Source organism: Aethalodelphis obliquidens, unplaced genomic scaffold (genome assembly GCF_003676395.1).
Source record: "Aethalodelphis obliquidens isolate GAN/ISIS:26980383/991018 unplaced genomic scaffold, ASM367639v1 scaffold15, whole genome shotgun sequence".
Taxonomy (NCBI): domain Eukaryota; kingdom Metazoa; phylum Chordata; class Mammalia; order Artiodactyla; family Delphinidae; genus Aethalodelphis; species Aethalodelphis obliquidens.
Genome location: NW_020837959.1, coordinates 15,068,013 through 15,094,034, shown reverse-complemented (window position 1 = coordinate 15,094,034; position 26,022 = coordinate 15,068,013). Strand labels below are relative to the sequence as shown.

The 26,022-nt window shown below is 39.0% G+C and overlaps 1 protein-coding gene across 3 annotated transcripts; it reads right to left on the bottom strand.

Annotated features, from left to right (window-relative positions):
• Positions 1-4,525: 4,525 nt before the first annotated feature.
• TGDS (TDP-glucose 4,6-dehydratase) lies at positions 4,526-22,912 on the bottom strand. Of its 3 annotated transcripts, XM_027115999.1 has the most exons (12): positions 22,710-22,905; positions 20,672-20,738; positions 19,553-19,621; positions 18,240-18,330; positions 15,033-15,175; positions 12,731-12,829; positions 11,706-11,765; positions 10,317-10,360; positions 9,550-9,715; positions 8,066-8,124; positions 7,215-7,312; positions 4,526-5,989 (listed from the first exon to the last, which is right to left on the bottom strand). In XM_027115999.1, exons 1-12 carry the CDS (start codon positions 22,793-22,795, stop codon positions 5,919-5,921), a joined length of 1,053 nt encoding a protein of 350 aa, XP_026971800.1. In that variant the 5' UTR covers positions 22,796-22,905; the 3' UTR covers positions 4,526-5,918. The 3 variants fall into 3 exon arrangements, with proteins under 3 accessions (XP_026971800.1, XP_026971801.1, XP_026971802.1); XM_027116000.1 differs by lacking the exon at positions 19,553-19,621; XM_027116001.1 differs by lacking the exons at positions 7,215-7,312; positions 8,066-8,124 and having other exon boundaries at positions 22,710-22,912.
• Between the last annotated feature and the right edge of the window lie 3,110 nt (positions 22,913-26,022).

Here is a 26,022-nt window from a genome sequence, read left to right as displayed (position 1 = left end):
CCACACACAGAAGCGTCCTGTTCAGACTATTAATCTATTGCCCTTTAATAATGATTGAGTGATTGGAAAAAGAAGAATGCTTTGACTTGGGAGTGACTGAGTCTCCCCTGCTTGCCCCGCAAGGAATGTGAGAAGTAAAGTCAAAGTGTTTTTTTCTTGTCTCCACAAGAAATAAACACTGCCATGCAATCACATCGGTGCTTATGTAATAGTTACAAAATGACCTCATTTTGATCACCTGGGACAGCAGCCTCTATCCTATGTGTGAGTCAATAAAAGCCCAGAGCGGCTAATGATTCCCAGTGTTACACAGTCATTTGGTGACAGAGGTGGGACCAGAACCCTGTTCTGAGCCCCCAGGCCAGGGCTGTCACAATGCACCATGCTTGTCCCTATATTCGACCAGCTTTATTGAAATACGGCAGTTTTTTTAAATCTATGGTCCACATGCACTTTGGGGATGTTGGGTTTTGAGGCAAATGGCCTTCTTGACCTTAATGTGGAATCTTGCTACTTACACTAACCTGGCCCATTCCCCCAGCACAGGAAGAAATCTTATGCCAATGTTACTCTGAGAATCTTGAGGCCTAATTGCTTTCAATTCACTGTCTCCTGATAAAACTCTGGGTTCAGAAAAGGGCCTGCTAGGAATCATTTATACGTCAGTATAAATAGAAGTCCTTCAGCCAGTTTTTATGGGCCTCCTGGTCCTATAATACAACGTGCATAGAATCACCTATGAAGGCTTCTTGCCAAAAACTGTTTGCCCTGAAACTACTCAGGCTTCTAGGTAGACCTAACTTCCAGTTTATAAGAAATTCAGAAAATGGTGAAATAAGTTAGATGACACCATGAAAAAACAACTAGACAAATCTAGAGTATGAGACATTCTCTAAGACATCTGACCTGCTGTCTTTAACATACCAATGTTATGAAAAACAAAATCAAAAAGATGGGGATAGAGCCCTATGTTTAAGAGACTAAAAAGACATAACCAAAAGTAATGTGTGGACCTTTATTGGAGCCTGGTACAGGGAAAACAAAACAAAGAAAAAACAACCTATAAAGAGAATTTGGGGGATGTAGAGGGGGAAAAATCTGTTTTCCCTTTACCCATTATTTTAGGTTCCCTGGATGGAAAATTATTCTAACAAAAGACAGATTAACAAGAGAAAAGCAAACAGAAGTTTATTAACCTGTGCATTGCATATACTCATGGAAGTACTCAGTGATGAGTAACTCAAAAAGGTGGTTGGAACTGGGGCTTATATGTTACAAAAGAACAATAAATTTGTAGAGAAGTAACAAGACAAAAGAAAAACACCAAGTTTCTAGGGTAGCAAATTGTGGGAAGGTAAATATATAGATAGGGAAACTAATGGATAAGGGGAACTTATCTTAATAGATAAGACGGGTTAGTGGACTTCCCCGGTGGCGCAGTGGTTAAGAATCCACCTGCCAGTGCAGGGGACACGGGTTTGAGCCCTGGTCTGGGAAGATCCCACATGCTGCGGAGCAACTAAGCTCGTGTGCCACAACTACTGAGCGTGTGCTCTAGAGCCCGTGAGCCACAACTACTGAGTCTGCGTGCCGCAGCTACTGAAGCCTGCGTGCCTAGGGCCCATGCTCCGCAACAAGAGAAACCACTGCAATGAGAGGCCCGTGCACTGCAATGAAGAGTAGCCCCCGCTCACAGCAACTAGAGAAAGCCCACGTGCAGCAACGAAGACCCAACACAGCCAAAAATAAATTTAAAAAAAAAAACAAAAACTGGTTAGTAAAGTTTGTTACGTAGATTCCTCTGGTGCCATTTGTGGGCTGATCAGGGTGTACAGTTGTCTCTGGGGATTAACTTCTCTCCTTCCTGGTAGGGAGGGAAGGGGGGACATCTTTACAACTTTATGTCCTGCTTTTAAGCAAATAGAGAGAGGGCAGAGACTGGTCTGAATTCCATTTCTCCATTCCTCCATCCTAATCACTACTCAATTCTTTATTATCCCGATGCTCTCCCTCTCCCTCACCCCACACTCCACTAAAACGACCCTAGAAAATTTGCCTGCAGCGTGGCTGGAGCAAGTGGGTGCTTTTCAAGTCTTTGCCTTACTGAACTTCAACTGGACACCTGCTTGTTATTATATGTCTGTCCCACTGGCTTCTGTGGTGTTATTTCCTCCTGTTCTCTTCTACTCCTCTATTTTTATTTATTTTTTAAAAACGATTTCCTCTTAATCTCCTCCCTGGCTTCCTTGCCTGCAATTAAAACCCTGGTATTTCTCATGGCTTGCCTATGAATCACGCCGCCCACCATCAACTTTGTCATTTTGTAGGTTCTCTTTCGGGTGATTTAAACCCCTCTTAGGGTTTTAATTGCCATTTAACTCCCAAATATGTATCTGTAGATCTCAAACCCTGCCCACCAATTTGAACATCAGATTCATGAGTTTGTTTGCTAAATACTTCCATTTGGATATCCCACAGATCCCTAAAGCTCACCATCTCCCAAATGTGATTTACCATTCTCCACTCTTTCCAATTCGATATTCAAAACCTTAAAATACCCCCCAAGAAAGTGCACCTCCCACGTATCATCAATCAACGAGTTTTTTTAATCTGAAGAGTTCCCACGTCTGTCGCCGATGCGACCTGTTTGCAGTGCTGTGCTTCCGGCCTTATCATCACCAGCCTGATTGACTGCAATAACTTCATAACTTGGATCCCTGCAGGAGTTCAATCTTGCCTTCCTTTAAATTTATCTTTCATACTGTTGCCGGAATGAGCTATCAAACACGTAAAATTCTGCAGTCAAAAAAAATGGCAAAAGATCTCATAATATGTAAAAATATTCCTGATACACTGCTTAGTGAAAAAGAGCAGGCTCCCAAACAGTACGTCCGTTAAGATCCCATTTTGGTTTTTTAAAATGTATACATGTGTTCCAAGAAATGAAATGAAGAACATACATCTGAACATTAGCAGGGGTTATCCTCCAGTGGTAGACAATGGCTGGTGTGCGTTTTTTATTGATTTAATTTTCCAAGTGTTCTGTAATGAGCACGTTATTAGTTTTGAAAATAGGAATTAGATAAATCTCACAAATCTAACGATGTCGATTTCTTCCTTAAGATCCCAAAATAACTCTCTGCTGGCAGAATGAGGTCCAAGCACTTTTTTCATGGCAGACAAGGCCATCCATGACTGGGCCACCACATTTCTCTCTGGCTTCATCTCCCCATACTATAGAGCAGGGTTCTCAAACATTAGTGTGCATCAGAATCACTGGGCCCTCTCCCCAAAGTTTCTGATTCTGTAAGTCTGGGATGGAGTCCAGGAACTTGCAGCTCTAGCAACTGATAAAAATGCTGTTGGTCTAGGTACACATTTTTAAAAATTATTATGCTAAAATATACATTAAAAAATGTACCATGTTAACTATTTTTAAGTGTACAATTCTGTGGCATTAAGTGCATTCAGTGTTGTGCAACCATCACCATTATCCACTTTCAGAACTTTTTCATCATCCCAAACAGAAAGTCTGTACCCATTAAACAATAACTCCCCACTTTCCCCCTCTCCCCCAGGCCCTGGTAAACCTCTATTATCCTTCCTGTGTCTATGAATTTGCCTACTCTAGGTTCTTCATACAAGTGGAATCATACTATTCCACTGTTTGTATAGACCACATCTTATTTATCCATTCATCTGTAGATGTACATACGGGTACTTTCCACCTGGCTATTGTGAATAATGCTGCAATGAACATTGGTGTACAAGTATACCTGTTTGAGATACGGCTTTCAATTCTTTGGGATATATACCTAGGAGGAGAATTGCTGGATCATATGGTAATTCTATGTTTAAATTTTTGAGGCCCTATCAAACTGATTTCAAACTGGAGATCAGAAGCTCAGAAAAGAGATCCTGGCATAGAGATAAGGAATTGAAATTGGAAAAAGAAAAAAAAAAAGATGGTAATTAAAGCGATGAGAGTAGATGACATTTCTCAGGAGGGTTTCTGAGGCTGGCAACTACAGGGATAACTCTTGCAGCGGAGGCGGAATGGAAGCAGATGGCGGCAAGTTGAGTATAGAGCAGGGAGGAAAGGGCAGCTTTCAGAGGGCTCTTGGAGACCAAAATCTTTCAACTTAGCTGATTTCTTTTCTAAGGTTGTTCTTTTTTTTTAATTTTAATTTTAAGACAATTTTTTTAGAGTTTTAGGTTTATCACAAAATTGAGAGGGAGGTAGAGAGATTTCTCATGGACTCCCTTGTCCCTACATATGCATAGTCTCCCTCATTATCAACATCATTCACCAGAATGGTGCTTTTTTTTTTTTTAAACAAAGATGAATCCAAATTGACATACCATAATCACCCCAAGGACACAGTTTATCTTAGGGTTCACTCTTGGTGTTATATATACATTCTGTGGGTTTGGAAAGATGTAAATTGACATATGGACATCATCATATTATCATACAGAGTATTTTCACTGCCTGAAGGATCACAAAAATATGTGCAAGAACAAATGACACAGAACAAGTGTTTTTATTTTGTCAGCTACCCTCAATGACCAAACTCCACCAAAGACTATTTGCTCTCAGTTGGTCCCATTTTCTGCCTGTAACTTCCTACAGTTGCCTCCCTGAGATCGTACCCCCGGCTCCCTTCGGCCCTCTCCCCTCTCCATTTTCTCTAGAGCTACAGACTACCTCCAAGAAGCATTTCTTCCCTACACACCTAAGACCAGGGGACCATCATTTCAGTCGATCTCACTCAACTCTAGTCCCTGGGCCTCACACCGAGCCCAGCGCTGGCTCAATCTATTTCGACACATAGCAGAATTCTGCAATTACAGTGTTCGGCCTCAGTTTGTGTTTCACTCCTGTTTGGCAAATCCCCTTACTAATTTTCAATCTGCTTACTACACTTTTCCCAGTCTCCACATGCCCCAGGCCCTTATGCCACTCCTATCGCCCTCCTTCAACCACCTCTGAGTTAATAACCTTGCTTCCCACTCCACAGAGAAAACAAGGCACCAGTCACACACTGAGGCCAGAAAGCTGGGCATAGTCTTTGACCCTTTCCCTTTTCTGAATGTAATATCCAATCAGTTACCTTTTCAAATCATCTTAAAGTCTTTAGGGAAGAGAGGAACTAAAAATACATGATAATCAAGTATTTAAAAAAATTTTTTACAGCAAAACAAAAACATACATTACTTTTAAAAAAGCCACATAATACATTAATAAAGTATCGATAATTTTATAAATAAAATCATTTTAAACAGTAAATACATGATAAAATTTCTCTGATACAAGATTACTTACATAGTTCAATGACCAATTTTGAAAATATAAAAACGACATCCTTCTTTCAAAAAATATTTAACCTATTTGTACAAAATTATCAAATAAAAAAGTGCTAGATATGCTTCCATTTGTTCCATTTTTAAAGCAATTGTAGCACATCAGACCTTAAAAAGATAAATTAGGGCAAAAGGCTCATCCTATACTGCCTAAAAAACTTCAGAGACTGTCTAGGCAGTGGGAAAGGATGGGAAGCTGAGTTCAATGCCAGCGAAGGCTGTCATCTGCCCAGAGCTATTACCTGTCCTTGTTCTCAGAACCAAGAGATTCCTCCTTCCTGGCCCACACCTACAGAAGAGTCTTTCTATGCGTACTGGTTCCTAATTTTTAGGAGAAAAGGTTTCTGAGAGAATTTTGATATTTAAATCCTATGCTAATACTGAACCTCTTCTAAAGACTGAGGCATTTTACATTTGAATTTTATACAAAAAGTCATAATCTAATTCCAAATGAAAAGAGGACACTTCATTTGGTCGCTTGATTTCATATCATTTGTTGAGGTAGGATAAGTTTCTTCTTTCTCTGAAAACTGTCCCGACTATACAAACGGTGGTTATACTGGAAAGGGTTCTAATGCCTTTTCTGCATTCTTCCAGTTGTGAAAATTCTCTCTGTACCACTCAACTGATAAAACAAAAAGACAAAAATAAAACTAAACATCAGTTAACCAATATTTACTGAGTTCCTGCTAAGTAAGAAAAGCCTTGCCCATCAGCTAATGTGTAGGCAAGGATTGCCTAATGACGAAAACAATTTGATTTTGAACTAACCAATGATGTTAATCAGAAGATATTTCATCACCTGAAAACGTAGACTTAAAAATCAACAATTTTTTTCTTTTTAACTTCAAAAGTCCTTCAATACTGAATTTGCTGGTACAAGTATTAAAACATTCGAATTTTAGGGAATTCAGGGGGAAAGAGAGATAAGTCACTTTGTACTGGTTTTAAAGTCATAGGAAAAGAAGTGTAGTATTTTGTTCATGTAAACATCACAATACTGCATGATAGGCACAGTGAGATGATGTCAACTTCCTTTTGTTAATATGTAAAATTATTTTATGTTGCTATCCTATTAATAAAGTTTTTTTAGTTGAAAAATAATAAATTATCTTTGAATTTGCTTTTTTTTTTTTTGGCTGCGCTGTGTGCACAGCTTACAAAATCTTAGTTTCCTGACCGGGGCCCACAGCAGTGAAAGCACGGAGTCCTAACCACTGGACCACCAGGGAAGTCCCTGAATTTGCTTTTTCAAATTCAACACAAATATTTTGTATGTCAAGCTCTGAACTGAGACTTTTTCCTACACTTGGGTATCTTTTCTCTTGAGTACATTTCTAAACAGAATTTAACATATATGCACAGACTATATATACACTTATTTTAGTGGCTATTTCTGCACATACTAAATTTGCTTCCTATTTGTTTCAGTATAAAAAGACTCAAGACGCTCAAAGATGGCAACTGTCTCTATTTCACCAAACCTCAGATGCCTGATCTTAAGATGGACCATTACTTTACATATTAGTAAGAAAGAAAAAAAGGTGAAGTAATAAGACACTAGTGATTGTAAAACACATACCTCTCAAGGATGTGAAAAATGTGCATCTGAGAATCAATGAAATAGGTATCTGATAAATGCTAGTAAGACAAAGGAAGCCTACTCAGAAGTTAGTCTATGCAATTCAGGATACTTAATTACTAACGTTAGAAATACATTAAATGTAAAAATTTGAAAAGTGAAAGTGATTCACCGCAACACTGTCTGTAGCGTCCTAACATAAATTACTGTGCCTTAACATTTTCCTGATTCTCCCCCCCACCCCGCAAACGATCAATTCATAACATACTTGTTTTCTTTATTCCTTCTTTCCAAGGCACTTTAGGTCTCCATCCCAAGCCATGTATTTTTTCTGATTTCATTGGATATCTCATGTCATTGGTAGGTCTTGGAAAACAAAACAGATTTAAAATGATACTGTGGATGTAAATTTACAAATGTATTTATTTATTTATTTTTGGCCCTGCTGCATGGCTTGAGGGATCTTCGTTCCCAGACTAGGGATTGAACTCAGGCCCTCGGCAGTGAAAGCGTGGAGTCCTAACCACTGGACCACCAGGAAATTCCCTATTTACAAATTTAAATATTGAGAGAAATAATGTGTGTCCATAATTCAAATTTTCTCTCAAAAAATTCTCCCTGCTGACACACTTATATATTTGTAAAATAAAGTATCTGTTAAAAATCCTCTGTAACCCAGAAGCCTAACCCTCTCTGTGGCTTACCCTTTTCTCATTTCAACCACAATCTAGGTATGAATGCAATGTCTCATACCTAAATGTTTGATGAATGAATGAATAAATACACATAAACTTGTTAGGACTCAAGTTCCATGCCCTGGGTCTGGTAGTTTATATACATTATAAATTAAATTTTAAAATACTTCCATAGGCAAGATATTATTATCCCTATTTCACACTCAAGGAAATCTCAGACTTGGAAAGGGTCAATAACTTTCTTTAAGTCACACAGCTAATAATAATGCTACAGTTTACTGTTATGACATTTATTATCAGGAAAAAACATTCTAGCAGAAAACTCAAAAAAGGTAAACTTTTCTGGCTAAGTCCATACATTTTAAAATCTTATAAGTACCTAAGATTTCACAACCTTTCCCCAATATTTTAACTTGTTACTCACCTATCATTAACATAATCAACCCAGTTTTCCATTTCAGACTCTGAATTGGTCTCTTTGATCTGTCAAAATGGAGAAGACCTTCGAGTCAAATTATAAAGTGAAACCAGGAAATGGTATTCAACAACTGATTCAAAAGACAAGAAAAACAACCTCCTCCAAGTGGGGAAGACAGCTAAGACGAATAGCATTTTATTAACACTTTCCATACTTTATAACCTGAATTCCATCTGAAGCTCAGAGAGAATACACATTATATAAACTATAGGAGAAAATGAATTTTTTTGGCTTTTGGTTATTACTCAGTGTGATATTGTGATTTAAAATGAGAAATATATATTTGGTGTTCATCCCTGCTCCTGGCACAGAGTTCCTAAAACCTTTGGAATTTCCTGGTGATGAGAGATAAAGGTGTCTTTTGCTGTTCATAAGTTCCTTTCAACCACACCAGAGTTCAGGTTAATACGTGATTTTTGGAAAGCACCTAAGGATGAAGACTGCTTGCCAAGGGAACCAACCATGTGATTGGAGAGATGGAACTCAGCCTCCCTGCCCTCACCTCCAGGGAGGGGAAGGGGACCAGAAGTGGAACTAATCATCAGTGGCCATGATTCAATCAATCATGCCTACTTAATGAAGCCTCCATAAAAACCCAAGAGGAGAGCTTCCAGGCTGCTGAACACACGGAGGTGCTGGGAAGGTGGCACACCCGGAGAGGGCAGGAAGCCCCACACCCTTTCCCTCAGATCTTGCCCTATGCATCTCCTCCGTCCTTTGTAATAAACTGGTAATCTAGTGGGTAAACTGTTTTCCTAAGTTCTGTGAGGCCCTGTAGCAAATTACCTCAGACTTATACCTCGTTGATCAAAAGCACAGGTGACAGCCAGGTCTTGGGGTTGACATGTGAAGTGAGGGCAGTCTTGTGAGACTGAGCCCTTAACCTGTGGGATCTGACACCATCTCCAGATAGATAATGTCAGAACTGAGTTAAATAGTAGGACACCGAGCTGGTGTCTGAGAATTGCTGGGCGTGGAAAACTCACACGTTTGGAGGACAGAGTGTTCTGTGAGTAGTGTAAAGGAAAACAAGTTTTTTCCATTCGTTCAGTCGCTCTTTTTACTGAATCCTGAGATTTATAATCGATGCTCACTAGTACATAAAAACACTCATAACTATTATCTATATATCAATGTTCCTTGATTCTAGGACACACAATTTAACATTCGATTTTCTGAAACTGAATATGTCTTACAATGGGTATGCACATTTAACGTTGTGGAATTGTTTTCCTGAAAAGCTGCGACTAAATGAGTGATGCAGTTTCAAATAATGACACATCTCTGCATACATATGGAATTATGAAGTTCCTTTTTTTACCGGTTCACTTTTCAAAGGTGTAAATTGTTGATTTTGACAAAATTAGTGATTACTGCCACTAATTTAGTGACAATTTTGAAAATACTACCCTTTTATAATATATACATACCAGTTGTATTAGTTCTTTGGCAAGCTGGAGAACTGACATTTCAAAATTGGTTCCAATGTTATAAATTTCACCGGGTTTTCCCTTTTTGAGGACAGTGAGAAATGCTTCTACTACATCAGTAGCATAAAGGAAGTTTCTTGTTTGAAGCCCTGATCCATGAATGCAGCTAAAAAGGTGAAATGAAAGGGAATCATAAAGTGTAAAAAAAAAAGTAAGCTCTCCCAAACCAGGGTAAGGCAATGATTGGGTACAATTCCAGAGAAGGCAATTCCCATGAAGATCCTAGACATCTCTTACTGAAAATACAAATTCTCATGACTTCCAGATTTTATCCATAATTCTTAACTGACCTCCAAACCCACTGTGGGTGCTCACTAGGAAAGTGGCAAACATGTAAGTGACCCCTGCAGAAATATTTATTCATCAATTTTATACCTTAAGTTCACTTTGAAGACTATCTACAGTTCAGTTAAATCTTTTGAAAAAGTAAAATTATATAAAGATAGATGACAAATTTTAATGCTATAACTCAAAAGTTTTAGGATGGATTAAGAATTAAAATTATCTTAGTAATCAAATTATAAAGATGAATTATACTTTATAATTATTTTTTAAACTATTACACTGACTGTAGAAGGAATTCTTAAGTTTGTTGGGACATTAAATCCTAAGGCCTCCAACTCTAACACTTTATGATTTTCAAGAAACACTGACACTAAATACTCTAGCATACCAGAAAAACATGGGTACAAAGGTAAATAACATACCATTTCCTGTTGTGTTGAAGTAAAGATATAAATTTTGGAATAACCTAAAAGAATATTTAAATTATCATTTCAGACTTTGCAAATTCATTCATTAATATAAACCTGAACTCATCATAAGATTAAAAGATTATTATTGTTAAGAAATACACTTATGGGCGAATTCTAATTCTTATCAGGAGTTCAAGAAACACTTATTATAATTTTGATAAGTAAAAGAACTGTAAGATCATTTCCTAATTCACAAATACGAGTTATTTGCTAGATAAAAATGAAGATAAAATGATATAAATAGTGAAAAAGTTCAGAAGAAATCTTCCTGAACAGTTTTCTGTCACTGCAAGCTCACTTTTGTGTTGATTTCATACGAGCAGGAATCATATACTTTTTACTTTACATACAGTACTTATTCAATAAGTGCTTGTGAAATTAATAAAAAGTAATTCCAGTGCCACTGGATTCAAAGAAAATTTGTGTCAAACATGGTGAGATAAGAAATTATTAAATTTATAATAAGTGTTAAAAAATTAAGCCAAATATGTATTAATATCAACAGATCACGATCTGGCCCTTTCCTTTGGGCAGACAGATCAAGGCAACCAGCGGCTAAGAAGTGAGAAAACCCAGCTCTAAGTTTAGGCAGTGAGATATATGTATAACTGATTCACTCTGCTGTACACCTGAAACTAACACAACATTGTAAATCAACTATACTCCAATACAAATTTTAATAAATAAATAAATAAGTAAATTTAGGCAGTGAGACTAGTAGTTACTTAACATAGGGCTTAATGATACAGAATCAACCACACACATTTTCCGCCTTTTAACTACATTTCTTTATTTGCTAAACTACTTTCTGGATGACATTCAGGCCTGCAACAATACAGAGGAGTTGGGGAACAGCTAATCGGCTGCCTTTAAGACAAGTTTATGTACAAGCTTCCTGCATCACTCTCTAACTAGTGTCTACGTTTCTGTACAGCCTGACATATGGTCTGACTGCATACTAGGAAGGAGTCTTCACTGGTGTGACAGTAGTGATGGGAGTACTCTATAGTGTTTTAGAATCCTGCAAAGTACAAGGCATTTTCACATACATCATCTCACTGGACTCTTGAAAATCCTTCCTAAGTATTCTCATTACCCGTCGATTTAAAGACAATGCTCAAAGGACCTAAGGTCATCCCAGCTGCTGAGTATCAAGTTGAGACTTAAACTCAAGTTTTCAAACTCTAAACATGATGAGATTTGCATGTGGCCTATAAAGTATTTATAATTACGGTTAATTGCAACATAAATTCTTTGGACAAATAACTGAAGAGGGATTATTTTGAATAATGAGAAGTTACAATCACTAAAACACATCAGGAATTCAAAAGTAAAATGTACCTTTTCTGGATATTGATGTGGTCCATAAACATTACTGCTTCGTGTGATGACAACTGGAAACTTAAAGAGAGTTTGACATTAAGGTAATGGAAGGGTCCAATAATAATGATTATCTAAAGATAAGCAGTTTTAACATATGGGCACTTTTGACTGAATAATTCCACACACCTTAAGGACAGAAGCAAAGGGATTTTTTTTCTAATGTAAGGTTCCTGAAAAGACAGGAGAGGACGGGATTCAGATAAAGGCAGAGGTTCCAAAAGGAAGAAGAGGAATAGTGTCTTCACCGAGACAAGGGAAGGATGAATACAGATGGAGGCGTGTTTGTAGGTCTGATAGCAGGAAATTAAGGACATTTCTACCTGATTATTTCAGAGACCACCTGAGATGTTAAACTTCAAGTTGGCTTTCTCTGTTGGACCAACCCTTACAAATAAAAAGAGCATCCGTGGAGGGAAAAGACCAGCGCTACTGGAACACAAAAGGCTAGAGAAGCTGAAGCAATCCCTTGGTTCGCCTTTCTGACCCAGTCCCTAATAACTCTGGAAGATCAGTGGGAAGCCAAGTGCAGGGGTTCCAGCTGATGATTCATAGTGGGCAAGGCTCCTGCACGGACACTGACACAGCCACTGGGGTAAATCTATCTCCCTTTCATGAGGGGCCGAGAGGAGCAGTGGCTGGTAAGGGAATCTGCCCTCCCACTGTCTTCCTTCACTCAGAGGACTCCTGGGAATCAGGACATTCCAACAGGGCTTTTCACTCTAGCTGTAACACTCTACCTATTAGTGAAGCAGAAAAAAATACATACATAAATTATTCCTTTAAATGATGAACTGGATAAGAAGAAGCAGGCCCCTGCTTTGTCCACACAATATTGGAAATCAGTTTTTAAAATTCCTTAATATATAACTTTTCTTAATCTATGTCTGCCATCCTAAAAATGAAATGTTGCTAATGTTAACTTGGAGTTTTAACACCTAAGTCCAAAGAAAAATGATTCTAGAGTTTCTGAGGTCAGTTCTTACCCTGTATCGTTCCCAGTAAGACTGTACAAAACACTCAGCAGCTGCTTTAGATGATGCATAAGGATTTGTAGGTTGTTTGGGAGAAGATTCATCAAATTCCTAATTTTAAAAAGACATATTAAAAAATAAGTATAAGGTATACTTTCTAAGTAGAAAAATCGGAGAACATATTACAAACTTGAAATGTAAATCAGTACATTTAAAAAACATTTATTGAGGACGTCCCTGTTGGTGCAGTGGTTAAGAATCCTGCCAATGCAGGGGATACGGGTTCGATCCCTGGTCCAGGAAGATCCCACATGTCGTGGAGCAACTAAGCCAGTGCGCCATGACTACCGAGCCTGCGCTCTAGATCCCGCGAGCCACAACTACTGAGCCCACGCGCCACAACTACTGAGGCCTGCGCACCTAGAGCCCACACTCCACAACAAGAGAAGCCATCGCAGTGAGAAGCCCACGTACCGCAAGGAAGAGTAGCCCCCACTCGCCGCAACTAGAGAAAGCCCGCAGAGCAACAAAGACCCAACGCAGCCAAAAAAAAACAAAAAAATTTATTGAAACCCAACTATGTGCCTGGCATTTTTCTAAGCACTTTACATGCAGTAACTTCTTTAAAGTTCATAACAACCCTGTAAGGCAGGCAGACAGAACAGCAAGTGCAAAGGCCCTGAGACAGACTGTGTCCAATGGAACTACAAGGAGGCTAGTGTGAGGGAAGAGGAATGTGAGATGAGGTCTGAAAGCCAGAGGCCAGAGCATGTGGAACCTTGAAGGCCACTGTCAAAAACACTGATGGGTTTTGATGACAGTAATATGATCTGACTTATATTTTAAAAAGCATTCTGGCTACTGTGTCAGATCTGATGTAGGCTGACAGGAGTACAAGCTTACCTGATAAAAACTGCAAAGAGAGTTTGCAAATGGTTGTTCCTCAGAAGTGGGATTGGGCACTGAGGAGAAGTGGTCAGGGTCTGCTTTTACTCATTATAAGTCTTTTCAAACTACTTGGTTTTTTTTCCACTATGTACGTGTTTTGGTAAATAAATGCATTTAAAAAATAAAACAAAACAAAATGAGGTCATTGTAAACACTATGAAAAATACAGACTGGAGAATGGAGCCTCTCTTTACATAAAAAGTATAATGTTTACAAATGATTAACAAAGGAGAACAGATTCCAGTTTCTACAACAATTTCACACTCACTCCTTGACAGTACAATATGCTTTGCTGAGTGGAAGAGAAGGGAGACAGGCCTTATGCTGCAGCGTAACTTACACATGCTTTGGCCCATGGGAATGACGTTCATGATGTAAGACCGGGTGATCAGGGAAAAGCTGCTGCTCGCTTGCAAAATATGTCGGTCAAATTACATATATAAATTTGTACCAGACTAGGCTGTCGTTCCCCATTTGGGGTGGTACTATTTGATTTGAACAGAAGACACAATGGAATAATATTCTGGGGAATCCTGTAAGTGTGTATAATCAGAAGATGAAAAAAGTCCAGAGTAGGTTTTCATAAGACAGGTTTGTATGGTGGTATGGGGTAAGTAGGTGAAACAGTCATTTTCTTTTTATAATATCTGTTTTATTTATTTAATTTATTTTTGGCTGCGTTGGGTCTCTGTTGCTGCGCGCAGGCTTTCTCTAGTTGCGGTGAGCGGGGTCTACTCTTCATTGTGGTGCGCAGGCATCTCATTGTCGTGGCTTCTCTTGTTGCAGAGCAAGGGCTCTAGGTGCGCAGGCTTCAGTAGTTGTGGCACAGGGCTTCCCTAGTGGCTCAGTGGTTAAGAATCCTCCTGTCAATGCAGGGGACATGGGTTTGAGCCCTGGTCTGGGAAGATCCCACATGCTGTGGAGCAACTAAGTCCATGCTCTGCAGTTACTGAGCCTGTGCTCTAGAGCCCGTGAGCCACAACTACTGAGCCCACGTGCTGCAACTACTGACGCCCACGCGCCTAGAGCCCGTGCTCTGCAACAAGAGAAGCCACTGCAATGAGAAGCCTGCGCACCGCAATGAACAGTAGCCCCCGCTCGCCACAACTAGAGAAAGTCCGTGTGCAGCAACAAAGACCCAATGCAGCCATAAATAAATAAATAAATAAATAAATATTAAAAGTTATTTAAAAAAAAAGTAGTTGTAGCGCATGGGCTCAGTAGTTGTGGCACACGGGCTTAGCTGCTCTGCGGCATGTGGGATCTTGCCGGACCAGGGCTCGAACCCATGTCCCCTACATTGGCAGGCAGACGCCTAACCACTGCGCCACCAGGGAAGTCCGAAACAGTCATTTTCTAAGCTCACCTTATCAAGACTGCCTCCATAGACCTCATCTGTGCTGACATAAATAAATTTCTCCACTCTGGCTTCATGAGCAGCACTTAGCAAAACGTTAGTGCCATAAACATTAACATACGTAAATTCAAAGGCACGAACAAATGAAAGATCTAAAAAAAAAGAAGAAAAAGCTAGAAGAATTCCACTCAAGGGACAAAGCAAATATTAAACAGTAGACTCAGGCTTAAGGAAAGCTCTATTCACTTTTCTTCATTCTCCACAACTGCAATGGTGTTAAAAATAACATAAGGTGCATTGCTACTTATGATTTCTTTAAACACAAATTACATAGTACATGTGAATTCTTAGAACCTAGAAAACTATCAGTGCTATATTGCAGGAAACACTTTTTTTTAATTCAAAAAAGAAATGATACATCTAAAATTTAAAATGCTCTTAAATTTAAAAAAATTTTGGAACTAAAAGGTAGGAGGGTTTGCTTTGCTGGTATCAAGAATTATTATAAAGTTACAGTAATTACAGTGTGGTCATGGCATAAGGATAGACAAAGACCAATGGAACAGAACAGGAGCCCAGAAACAGAACCATGCATATATGGGTACTTGATCTCCAACAAAGGTGGCAATGGGGAAAGGTTGATTCTTTCAATAAATGGTGCTGGGTCAAACTGATATTCATATGGGGAAAATATCTGAATGTAGAAGGCAAAACAATAACTTTTATGAAGAGACTATAAGAGAATATCTGCATGACCTTGGAGGTAGGAAAAGAGTTCTAACACAGAACGCAAAGAGCACTGACCATAAAGGAAAAGGCTGATAAACTGGACTACACTGAAATGAAGAATTTCAAATCATCAAAAGATATCATTAAGAAAGTGAAAAGGCAGGGAAATTCCTGGCAGTCTGCTGGTTAGGACTTAGCACTCTCACTGCCAAAGGCCTGGGTTCAATCCCTGGTTGGGGAACCCAGATCGCACAACGCAGCTGAGGTGAGGTGAGGTGACGTGACGTGAGTTGAGGTGGGGTGAGATGAGATGAGATAAAATAAAATAGAAAGGAAGTGAAAAGGCAAATCACAGATTGGAAAAAAGGTAGTGGAAAAGGTTTGAATTCAGAATATATAAAGGACTTATAAAAATCTGTAAGGAAAAAACTGACAACCCACTTGAAAATGGTAAACAGACTTACACAGAAACCTTCTAAAGAGATATACAAATAGGAAAGGGAGGAGGATAATCCAGTAAACAAATGCAAAGGTTTTTAATATCATTCATAATCAGGGAAAAATATAATAAAACCACCAAAGATTGACAACAGGAAGTACTGGTAAGCATCTCATAAATTGTTGGAAGGAAAACCACTTTATCGTTAACCAAGTAAAAGGGTTTGTTCTACCAGATATGAAAACACTACATTAGTCAATATACTGTGTGATCAGCACAGGCACAGACAGATAAGACAAATGGGGAGTTGAGAAACAGATACTCATATAGATGCTTGATACATGACAGAGCAGTGGAAACTGGTGAACTTTCCCATAAGTGGTAGAGGTCCAACTGGCATTCAAATAGAAAAAAATGAAATTGGATTCTTATCTAATACTGCATATAAAAATGAGTTTCAGATGGATTACAAATCTAAATGTGAAAGGCAGAACTATAAAGCTTTTCAAAGATAACACAGAAGAATATCTTCATGACCTTGGGGTAAAAGAGAATTTCTTAAGACCCAAAAAGCATTCACCATACCATAAAAGATATATAAATTCACTGAGAATTTATATAAGAACATCTGTTCATCAAAACACACTAGCAAAAAGATGAAAAAATAAGCCACAGAGTGGGAGAAGATATATATATAATACACATAACAAAGGACTAGTATCCAGTGTGTGTGTGTGTATATACACACACACACACACACACATATATATATACACACACATATATATATATTCCAACAAATCAATGAGAACTGATTTAAAAATTTTAAAATGGGCAAAAGGTTTCAACAGCATTTCACAAAAGAAGAAACTGAAATTATTAATAAACATATAAAAAGTACACAGCTTCATCAGTAATCAGGGAAATACAAATTAAAAGCACAATCAGATGCCACTCTACACACTACTCAGATTGACAAAAATGGAAAAGACTGACACAACTAAGCTTTGGTGAGATCTAGAATAACAGAAGGTCTCATATACTCCTGCAGGAGAAGAAACTGGTATAACTGCTTTGGAATACAGTTGGAAATTATCTCCATGTTGAAGTGTGCAGATCTTACAATTCCAGTTATATATTGAGAGAAATGTGTATTTATGTGTACCAAGATGCATGTGTAAGAATGCTCATGGTACTATTGTTCAAAATTGCTCCAATGTGCAAACAATCCAAATGTCCATCAAGAGTAAAACAGACACAGGAATTGTGGTATATACTTAGAATGGAATATTGTATGTCACTGACAAGGAACGAATTACACCTACACCCAACTGCATGGATGAATCTCCAAGGATGAAAAAGCAAGACCAAAAACCTTCATGTTATTTTATATACGCATTTTTATAAAATCTAAAAACAGGCAAAACTAACCTATACTGTTTAGAGATAAATACAGAGACAGTAAAACTGCAGAGAACACCAAGGGAAATTATAACTTAAAAATCAGGTAATAAGGCAGTAGTAATACTACTACTAAAGAGGGTTCAGCAACATTCTTTTGTTTAGGTGATGGCTACATGAGTATTCACATTATCATTATTCATTTAACCTTACTTCTAAATTCTTCTGAATATATATTACATTTCACAATATAAAATGTTAGACAAATTATTAGAAGATATCTTAGGACAAAACAGTACAGATAACAATATAATGTTCAACTGTGTATCTACCACCCACCTTAAGAAAAACAACATAAAAATATAGCTAAAGGCCCATTTCCCCAGAAGTAATCACTAATTCTGGATTTGGCTAAACTCAGTTTTAAGATAACATTCAAGGTTACATTTTACCCTACACTAACACAAGGGATCTGAATAGCACCAAGTATCCAGATGACAGAGTGACTATGGGCTTTTCTGGTAAAACATGGTATATGTTCTTTCACATACATTAAGTACCTACTTGTTCAACCCCATTATTGGACCTTGATTTTGGCTAGTTAGCCACTGGAAAAAAACATCTGCCCATCATTAAACAATGCTTACCTACATGTGTTTGTGCAGCAAAATGTAGTACTATGTCTATTTTCTCTGTTTCAAAAAGTAGTTTCACGAAGTGAGAATCACATATGTCACCCTATATAAAAAAAAAACATGAAAAATCTAAGTTTCATTGAGCACTCCCAACCATAATAACCATTTTACTTCATGAACAAAAACATGATAAGAAAAAAAATTAATCCCCTCCCCCAGGTATAAAAGAGAATATCTTGAAAATTCAACTGAGGGGTCAAATACAGTAATGAGGTATTTCTTCAGCATCCTAGAATACCAGATATTCAATTCAAAATATGTTTTTGCAAATAAGTGTCTAAAACAGTATTTTTTTGAGCACCAACTACTTCTGTGGACTGTGCCAGCTTTTTTTCTTAACATTCTTGCCGACCTAAGGTAACTATGTTAACAGGAAAAAATTTAAACATACTTTTAAAAGTTTGAGATAACCACTATTGAAATATATTCAAAGTAAGTATAACAACTGGAATGATGGATTTCACCACAACTAAGTAAACTTATGAGTATTTTTAATGTTATATGTACGTTTAGTTCTAAAAATACGTATTCTCAACAATTCTTCAGTGACTACAGGAGACACTTTGAGATAGAAGAAAAAAATTATGAAATGTTTGCTTAGTATATTCTTTAAGATTTGTGGTTAAAAAGAGAGTTTATAGAATCACTTTAAAAAACATAAATCAGGGCTTCCCTGGTGGCGCAGTGGTTGAGGAGTCCGCCTGCCGATGCAGGGGACACGAGTTTGTGCCCCGGTCCGGGAAGATCCCACATGCCGCGGAGCGGCTGAGCCCGTGGGCCATGGTCGCTGAGCCTGCGCATCCGGAGCCTGTGCTCCGCAACGGGGGAGGCCACAACAGTGAGAGGCCCGCGTACTGCGACCTGGCTGCTTGGTTTATACTTTGGACTACCATGGGCTTGTATGGTGGGGTTTTTGACTACTGACTGGCCCGCGTAATACCCTACTTTATACCAATCTCTTTAAATACCAGCAAGGTCTTATGAAGAAGGCTAGTGAGGACCTAAAAATCACACACCATGGAATTTCAGTCAGCTACTCATAGATCTGCCAAGGCACCAAAAATAACATGTAGCTTTATATGCAGTATCAATCTACAAGTAATATTCTCTATAGCACATGGTACTACTGGAAATTAAAAAGGTCTTTAATAAACATGCTTCCAAGCCCATATTACACAAGTTTACAAAGTAGAAAGATATAATGTCTAAATGACTAAAGAGGCACAGTATAAAATAATTATATAACTATAAGAATACTTCCATACCTGTATAAATTTGTAATTTTGTTTATTAGAAATGGTTTCAAGATTCTTCAGGCTTGCACAGTAATCCAGCTTAAAATAAGTAAGGATGGGGGAAAAACAACACAAAAAGTGATAACAGCTTTTCCTATAAAATATCAATTTATTTAAAATACTATAGATTTCTGATCATAACACAAAAACGTGTCTTCTTAAAGTGTTTGCTCTCAGTGTTTTTAGAAGTTTCTGATATCTTAAAAGTAAAAAAAAAAACAAACAAAAATATGTAATTTTTTACCTTTTCAAAATACAAAAAAATTAATTTTTATAAGCCTCTCCTTTAAAAAATTTTCCTGCCCAGATTTGCCTTCAGCCACTGGGGGCTGTAAGAGTTCACCATTCCTTACTGAAAAGGAATTAGTGATTGAATACAATTACACCTGTGTTACACATATTGTAACTCATTATGCTTCTTCCTGAGTTAACTGTTGGTAAATCAGTGTATACAGATGGAGGAAAAAATTACTGTCCATGATATTATGGCAGGCAAAAATTATTAAGACTTACAGATTATTTTTTGTCTCTATATATTTTTTACTATTATGTTTTATAAAATTAAGGTAACTAACTGTATCTTGTGTTCAAAGTCAACAACACAGTGATTACCAATCATGGCTTTCAGAATCTCCAGGGAACTTCCAATTATTACAGAAAAATTCTCAAAACTAAATTAATTTACGTGCACTTTAGTTTTTAAAATAAATATATAATTTTCAGGAGGTGGCAGTTATAAAATCATATAATAAAATAATCAGAGTATCTCAATGCCAAAAAAGGTTAACAATCACAAGATTACACTAAATATTGAATTCAGAGTGAAGATTTTCTTTTAGTAAAAATACTGTACTTAAAACCTTTACGTTATGGGCTATCATAACAAATTTAAAAGTTTCAAGACTTTATGTAAGATCTAAAACTGTATGAACACATGACTATATAGGCTCCTAAGCTGCTAAAATGACTAAATAAAAAACTAAGATATCAGCAGGACAGGATTCTAATACTTTTTTAAAATATAAATAAGTATCAGCACACAGGGCTCTTTTTTTTTTTAAACACAGAGCTCATTTTTATAAAACTTACCTTGTCTAGATTTATGATCATATAGTTTGGATAATCTTCTACTAAGGAGACAATCACATGTGATGCACTATAGAGAAAAGCATATCTTGTTAGCAGAAAATTTAACCTTTTCCTTAAATTCTCAAACGTTATCCTAAGTTGTTGAATATTAGGAAACTATTCAAAGATACCTTCAAATTGTTGCAAGATAACAGAAATGATATAACTATGCTGAATATATACACATCCACACTTTTCATTAATCTTCTCAACAGTACTGATATACAAAGTCTTACACTCCCTTTACACTATGGTGAAGAGAGAATTTACTGGTCCTGGGTATAAGAAAATAATTAACCAAATGATGCTGTCCATGCATACTTCGAGCGTGGTAGTAAAGCAGTATCATAAATACAATGGGTGGTGTTCACTGCAGATGGACTTAAATGACAATGTGCCTTTTCAGAGACTGCAGGTATAAACTATGTAAAAATTAAGCTGTTATGAGCATAGGAGTTGTCCATGTTCACAGTAGCCTATTGCAATTGCTATTTCTTGGTATAAGAATTTGGTGGTGTAAAGTGGTAAACCTAGGTTTCCAAGGCTAAGAACTGCTGAAACCATCCTGAAGTTAGTGGCACAGAGGGTTTTAGAGGACCCTGAAATGGAGCCAGAGGCATCTCTCAGTGAGATGATCCACCAGATTTTTATCATATACACCAAAACATTGGGCTCCTAGGAACAAATTATGAATTCAGAGTTTGTACTTGACAGCCCTTTCACAGAACTTTCTAGGACGTACCTTTCCTGGACCGGCACTGTTCCACCCTTTTATGCCCACGCTCCCCTTTTCATTAAGTGAAACTTGCCTGGTACCCTCCTCCAAACCACTGTCAGATTGGAAGAGGTGATCTAATATACTAATGGGGGAGGGAAGCATTCTTCCAGGTGTTGAGGGAACCACAGTCTCTGCCCTCACTCGGTTTACATCCTAGGGTTGGGATGCAGGCAATAAGCAAGTAAACACAAATACGCAATATAGTTTCAGGTAGTGATAAGTGTGTTAGTTGGGAGAGGGGCTATTTTAGATAGGGTGCTCAGCTAAGGCTGGGAGGAGGTGACCTCTGTGTAAACATCTGAACTGAGAGATGCAAACAGCCTAAGCAAAGAGGAAGCAAGTGCAAAGGCCTCAAAATAGGGGAAACTAGCCTCCTGGGTTCCAGGAACTGCAAGAGGCTCAGAAAAGCAAGAGGTGGAAGGACAGGAGATCCGGTTTGAGCTTTGACACCTGAGCGTCTTCCAGACATGGTAAAGAGTTTACATTTTATTCAAAGTCCGACAGGAATCTTTGGAGTGAAATTACGCACTTATTTACTTAATAAACACTGACTTGTGCGTGAGAACAGGCTTTAAGGGAACAAGAGTAGAAGCAGTGTGACCAATCAGGAGGCTACAGTAGCAGTCTAGGCAAAAGCAGACATTAACAGGGGCTAGGGTAGAACAGGGGAGAAGGGTGAGAAGTGGTCTCTTCGGAAGGAGTGAGAGAAGACTTGCTGATTAAATATGGGTGTGAGAGGGAAAGAGGCTTCAAACGACTAGTCCAGGTCAAAACACCGACAGAGGATTTTTTTAAGTCTGCTGAATAAATGAAACCCTTATCATAATCCCAAAACCGGTTCATGGAGCCTATATGTCCAAGGCCTGTGTATCGTGGGCCCTTGGCTCGGGTTGAAGCAGTTGGTGAGAAGCTTACTGCAAAGGGGGCGCACTCAGAAGAGTGACAGGTACCTCGCGGGCCAGATAGAAAGGTGGACAGTACCACAGCACTTCTGCTTAGTTTGGGAGGCGTTTAAAAGAAGTCGTTTCAAAGGAGCCACGCACGTCTTCACAGGCCGGGAAGTGGAGAGAAAGTGGGATGATCCTAGTCGTGCGTTAAGACCCTCCCCCTGTCAATCAGAACCCCGAAGCTGATCCCAAATTGCCAAGGGCAAGCAGAGACGCAGGGAAAGGTTGGGGTTTACTGGGGAGCCACTACTCTGCCAGCGGCGCCGTTACCTACATGAAACCAGCACCCCCGGTCACCAGGACCCGCTTCGCAAAGCCGTTGGGAGGACGCAAGGGCTCGGGCCGTCCCGCAGCCGACATCTCCCAGCTCAGCAGGGACTGGAACCGTAAAACGCCACGTTTGTAGATCGTAGGGAAGTTCCACTACGACTTTTTGCGACGCGTCTCCCTCCCCCGACACGTTAACGGGGCAGGCAGCGGTCGCTTCCGGAGCTCGGGCTGACTTGTCCCCGCCCACTGACGGATGGGCGGGGCCTCCGGGTGTGCGGTCCGCGCAGCGCCACTGCGCAGGCGCAGCTCTTCTCTGCCAATACCTCGGAGGATTGGAGTGACTGGAGTAGCTGGGAAAGTAGGGTCTTAAAGGTTCCGGGGCAAATAACACCACCGTGGATTAGGCTTTACTTAGCTACACATGTGGTCGGAGTTAGGAATGATTACCTTCTTTTCATTCTTGAACTACAGCGATCTCCACAGATTACTCACCGGTTGAGCTGAGAACTCCAGTTCTCTTACTTCTCTTCTTGCAAACTGTGGAGATGGGAGGTTGGAATTGCAAAATGGCCTTTTACTTTCTCGTCGGCACCATTTACAGACAGTGCGGGCCGCTTGCAGTCGTGGTAAAGATGTTCCCTAGATCCTATCCTTAGATCCTTTCCTACTGTTCTCTCCCTACTGCCCACCCTGCCTCAGCCTCCCTGCCCTGCTTTGGTCTTCCTTGCATTTCCCAGGCATGCTTCTTCTCTTGGGCTTGGGTGCACTTTCCTCAGATGTCTGCCTAGTTTTTACCCTCAGGTATCAGCTTGAATGCCACCCTAGTGGAGAGTCCCTCCTTGATCACTCCAGTTAAAATAGCAAGCTGTACCCGAGCCCTGCCGAGCCACTTTACCCTTCTTTATTTTTCTCCATAGCCATCTTCAACATTTATGTTGAATTGCTTATTGTTAACTGTTCCATGAAGGTAGGGCCTTTGTTTTGTTTCCTGCTATAATCCCAAGGCTTCAGGACCAGGCCAGGTACAGAATAAACCATCAGTAAATACTGTTTATTCAGATGAATAAATATCTTGTTTTTTTGTTTTTGTTTTCCACATAATGTGCTGGTGAAGTCTAAGAAGAATGGGAATACCCAGTATATGTGGGTGTATCATTTGTTACAACCATTTTGGGGGGCCAAGTGGTAACAATGAAAAGTTCAAATGTACACACCAGTCTATGATCCCCAAATTTCATGATGTATAATATAGATAATTGCAGAAAAACAAAAGTATGTTCATTGCTATAATGAAAAACTGGATACAATCTAAATGCCTACTAGTATTGTCTCACATCTTCAATGCAATGGGCTGATATATAGCCTTTAAAAATAATGTACCAACATGGAATGAGGACCAAAATATATTGTAGTGAATACTTACTGTTCTATCTGACCAGACTTCCCTACCCTTTATCATCTCCCTAAGTTGACCCACCCAGCCAGACCACATGATGTGCATCTGACTCACCATAGGCTAACTGAATCCTCTTCCTAGGAGTTGGAATTGGACTGAGGTTTTAGCATAGTGTGATGTGGTTGCTCTTCTTGAACTGAGGACCTATAAAAATTTGCAACTTGTTGGTAGCTATACTCATTCAAATGAAACGGGGAATCAAGAAGCCTGTTTTGGGGGCTTCCCTGGTGGCGCAGTGGTTGAGAGTCCGCCTGCCGATGCAGGGGACGCGGGTTCGTGCCCCGGTCCGGCAAGATCCCACATGCCGCGGAGCAACTGGGCCCGTGTGCCATGGCCGCTGGGCCTGCGTGTCCGGAGCCTGTGCTTCGCAGCGGGAGAGGCCACAACAGTGAGAGGCCCGCGTACCGCAAAAAAAAAAAAAGAGAGAAGAAGCCTGTCTTCAGTGAGAGAGAAAAACAAAGTTGATTATGAAGAGAAGAAAGAGAAGAAGAAATATTCACAGTATTCAAGGCCAATGTTCAGACTTTTTTCAGGACCAATTTTATTCCTGTCTTTGGTTTGCAAACACCACATAATTTGTAAATGCACATCTTAAAGGATCCACCCTAAACTATTAACAAGGAGTTACCTTTGGGTATCCGTATGAGCAGGGAAAGAAGGAAATGAGGACTTCAATTTTTACTTCATACTTTTTTTTCCCCGTACTTTTTTGACTGTGAATTTTTTTCTAAGCTGCATGAATTACTTTTATAATTAAAAATAAATAAAATATTTTAATAAATATTTTAATAAATAAAAATCTCTTATATTAATATCTCCAGTTTATTCCTGGTCATCCAGAGATATAGAAAACGCTGGGTATATATGAAAGGTTCCCTCAAGATTTCTTTTTCTAAATGATGAGGTCTGTTGTGAGAACTTGATTATATGTAATAAAAGCTTGTTGTCAAAAAAAAAAAAAAAAAAGCTTGTTGTCAAATGAAAATAATTTATATACATTTATTCATGAAATGATTTTTGAGCTTCTACTCTCATCAAGACAGACATAGTCTCTGACCAGCTGGAGCTTACCATATAGTAAGGGATTCAGATAAATTAATAGACATTTACAAAATAGTGTGGTAACTGCCCTGGTAGGGCAGTAAGGGATTCTGGTACCAGGGGTATCTAACACAGATGTGAGGGTTTGAGAAAGGCTTCTTACCGTGCCTTGGGAAAGTAAAGTAGGAAAAGGAGATGAAGTGGAGGCTGAATGGTAGAATATGTGAAGTATTCCAGCAGGAGGAATCTGCTATAGGCCCAGAGGGGAGAACTTGGAGTGTGTTTAGCAAACTGACAGTGGCTCAGTAAGGATGGACATCAACTGTTGAGAGATACAAATTCGAGAGACTTGAAAGTCATATTCTGAAGAGTTTGGGTTATGTCCTAAGACAACTGAGAGACTTTGAAGGAAAGCGATACAGTCATACTGCGCTTCCCAAAGCTTTCTGTGGTACTAGGCTAGAGATAGACTGTGTGTAACCACTTCGGGAAAATTGACTGTTGCCAGGTTAGTTGCCATAGGCCAAGTAAATAATGGTAAGATGGTGGCCTGCGTAGAATAGTGGCTGGCACTTCCTAACCTAACCGTCCAGAAGAGGCGCTAATAAACTTGTTTCATTGAATTGATTGGATGTAGAGGTATGAGGGGTGGTGGTAAGGGGGGGGGCGGTGTCGCTATAATTTTCATCTGGCCTGTTGGATGATGGCATAGCTCAAGAAGACAGGAAACCTAGGAGGAAAAAGTCGGTTGAAGGTGCCGAGAGGCCAGGCATTAAATGGACAGGGGCAGTTAGGTGCTTTTGAGACATTAAATTGGAAA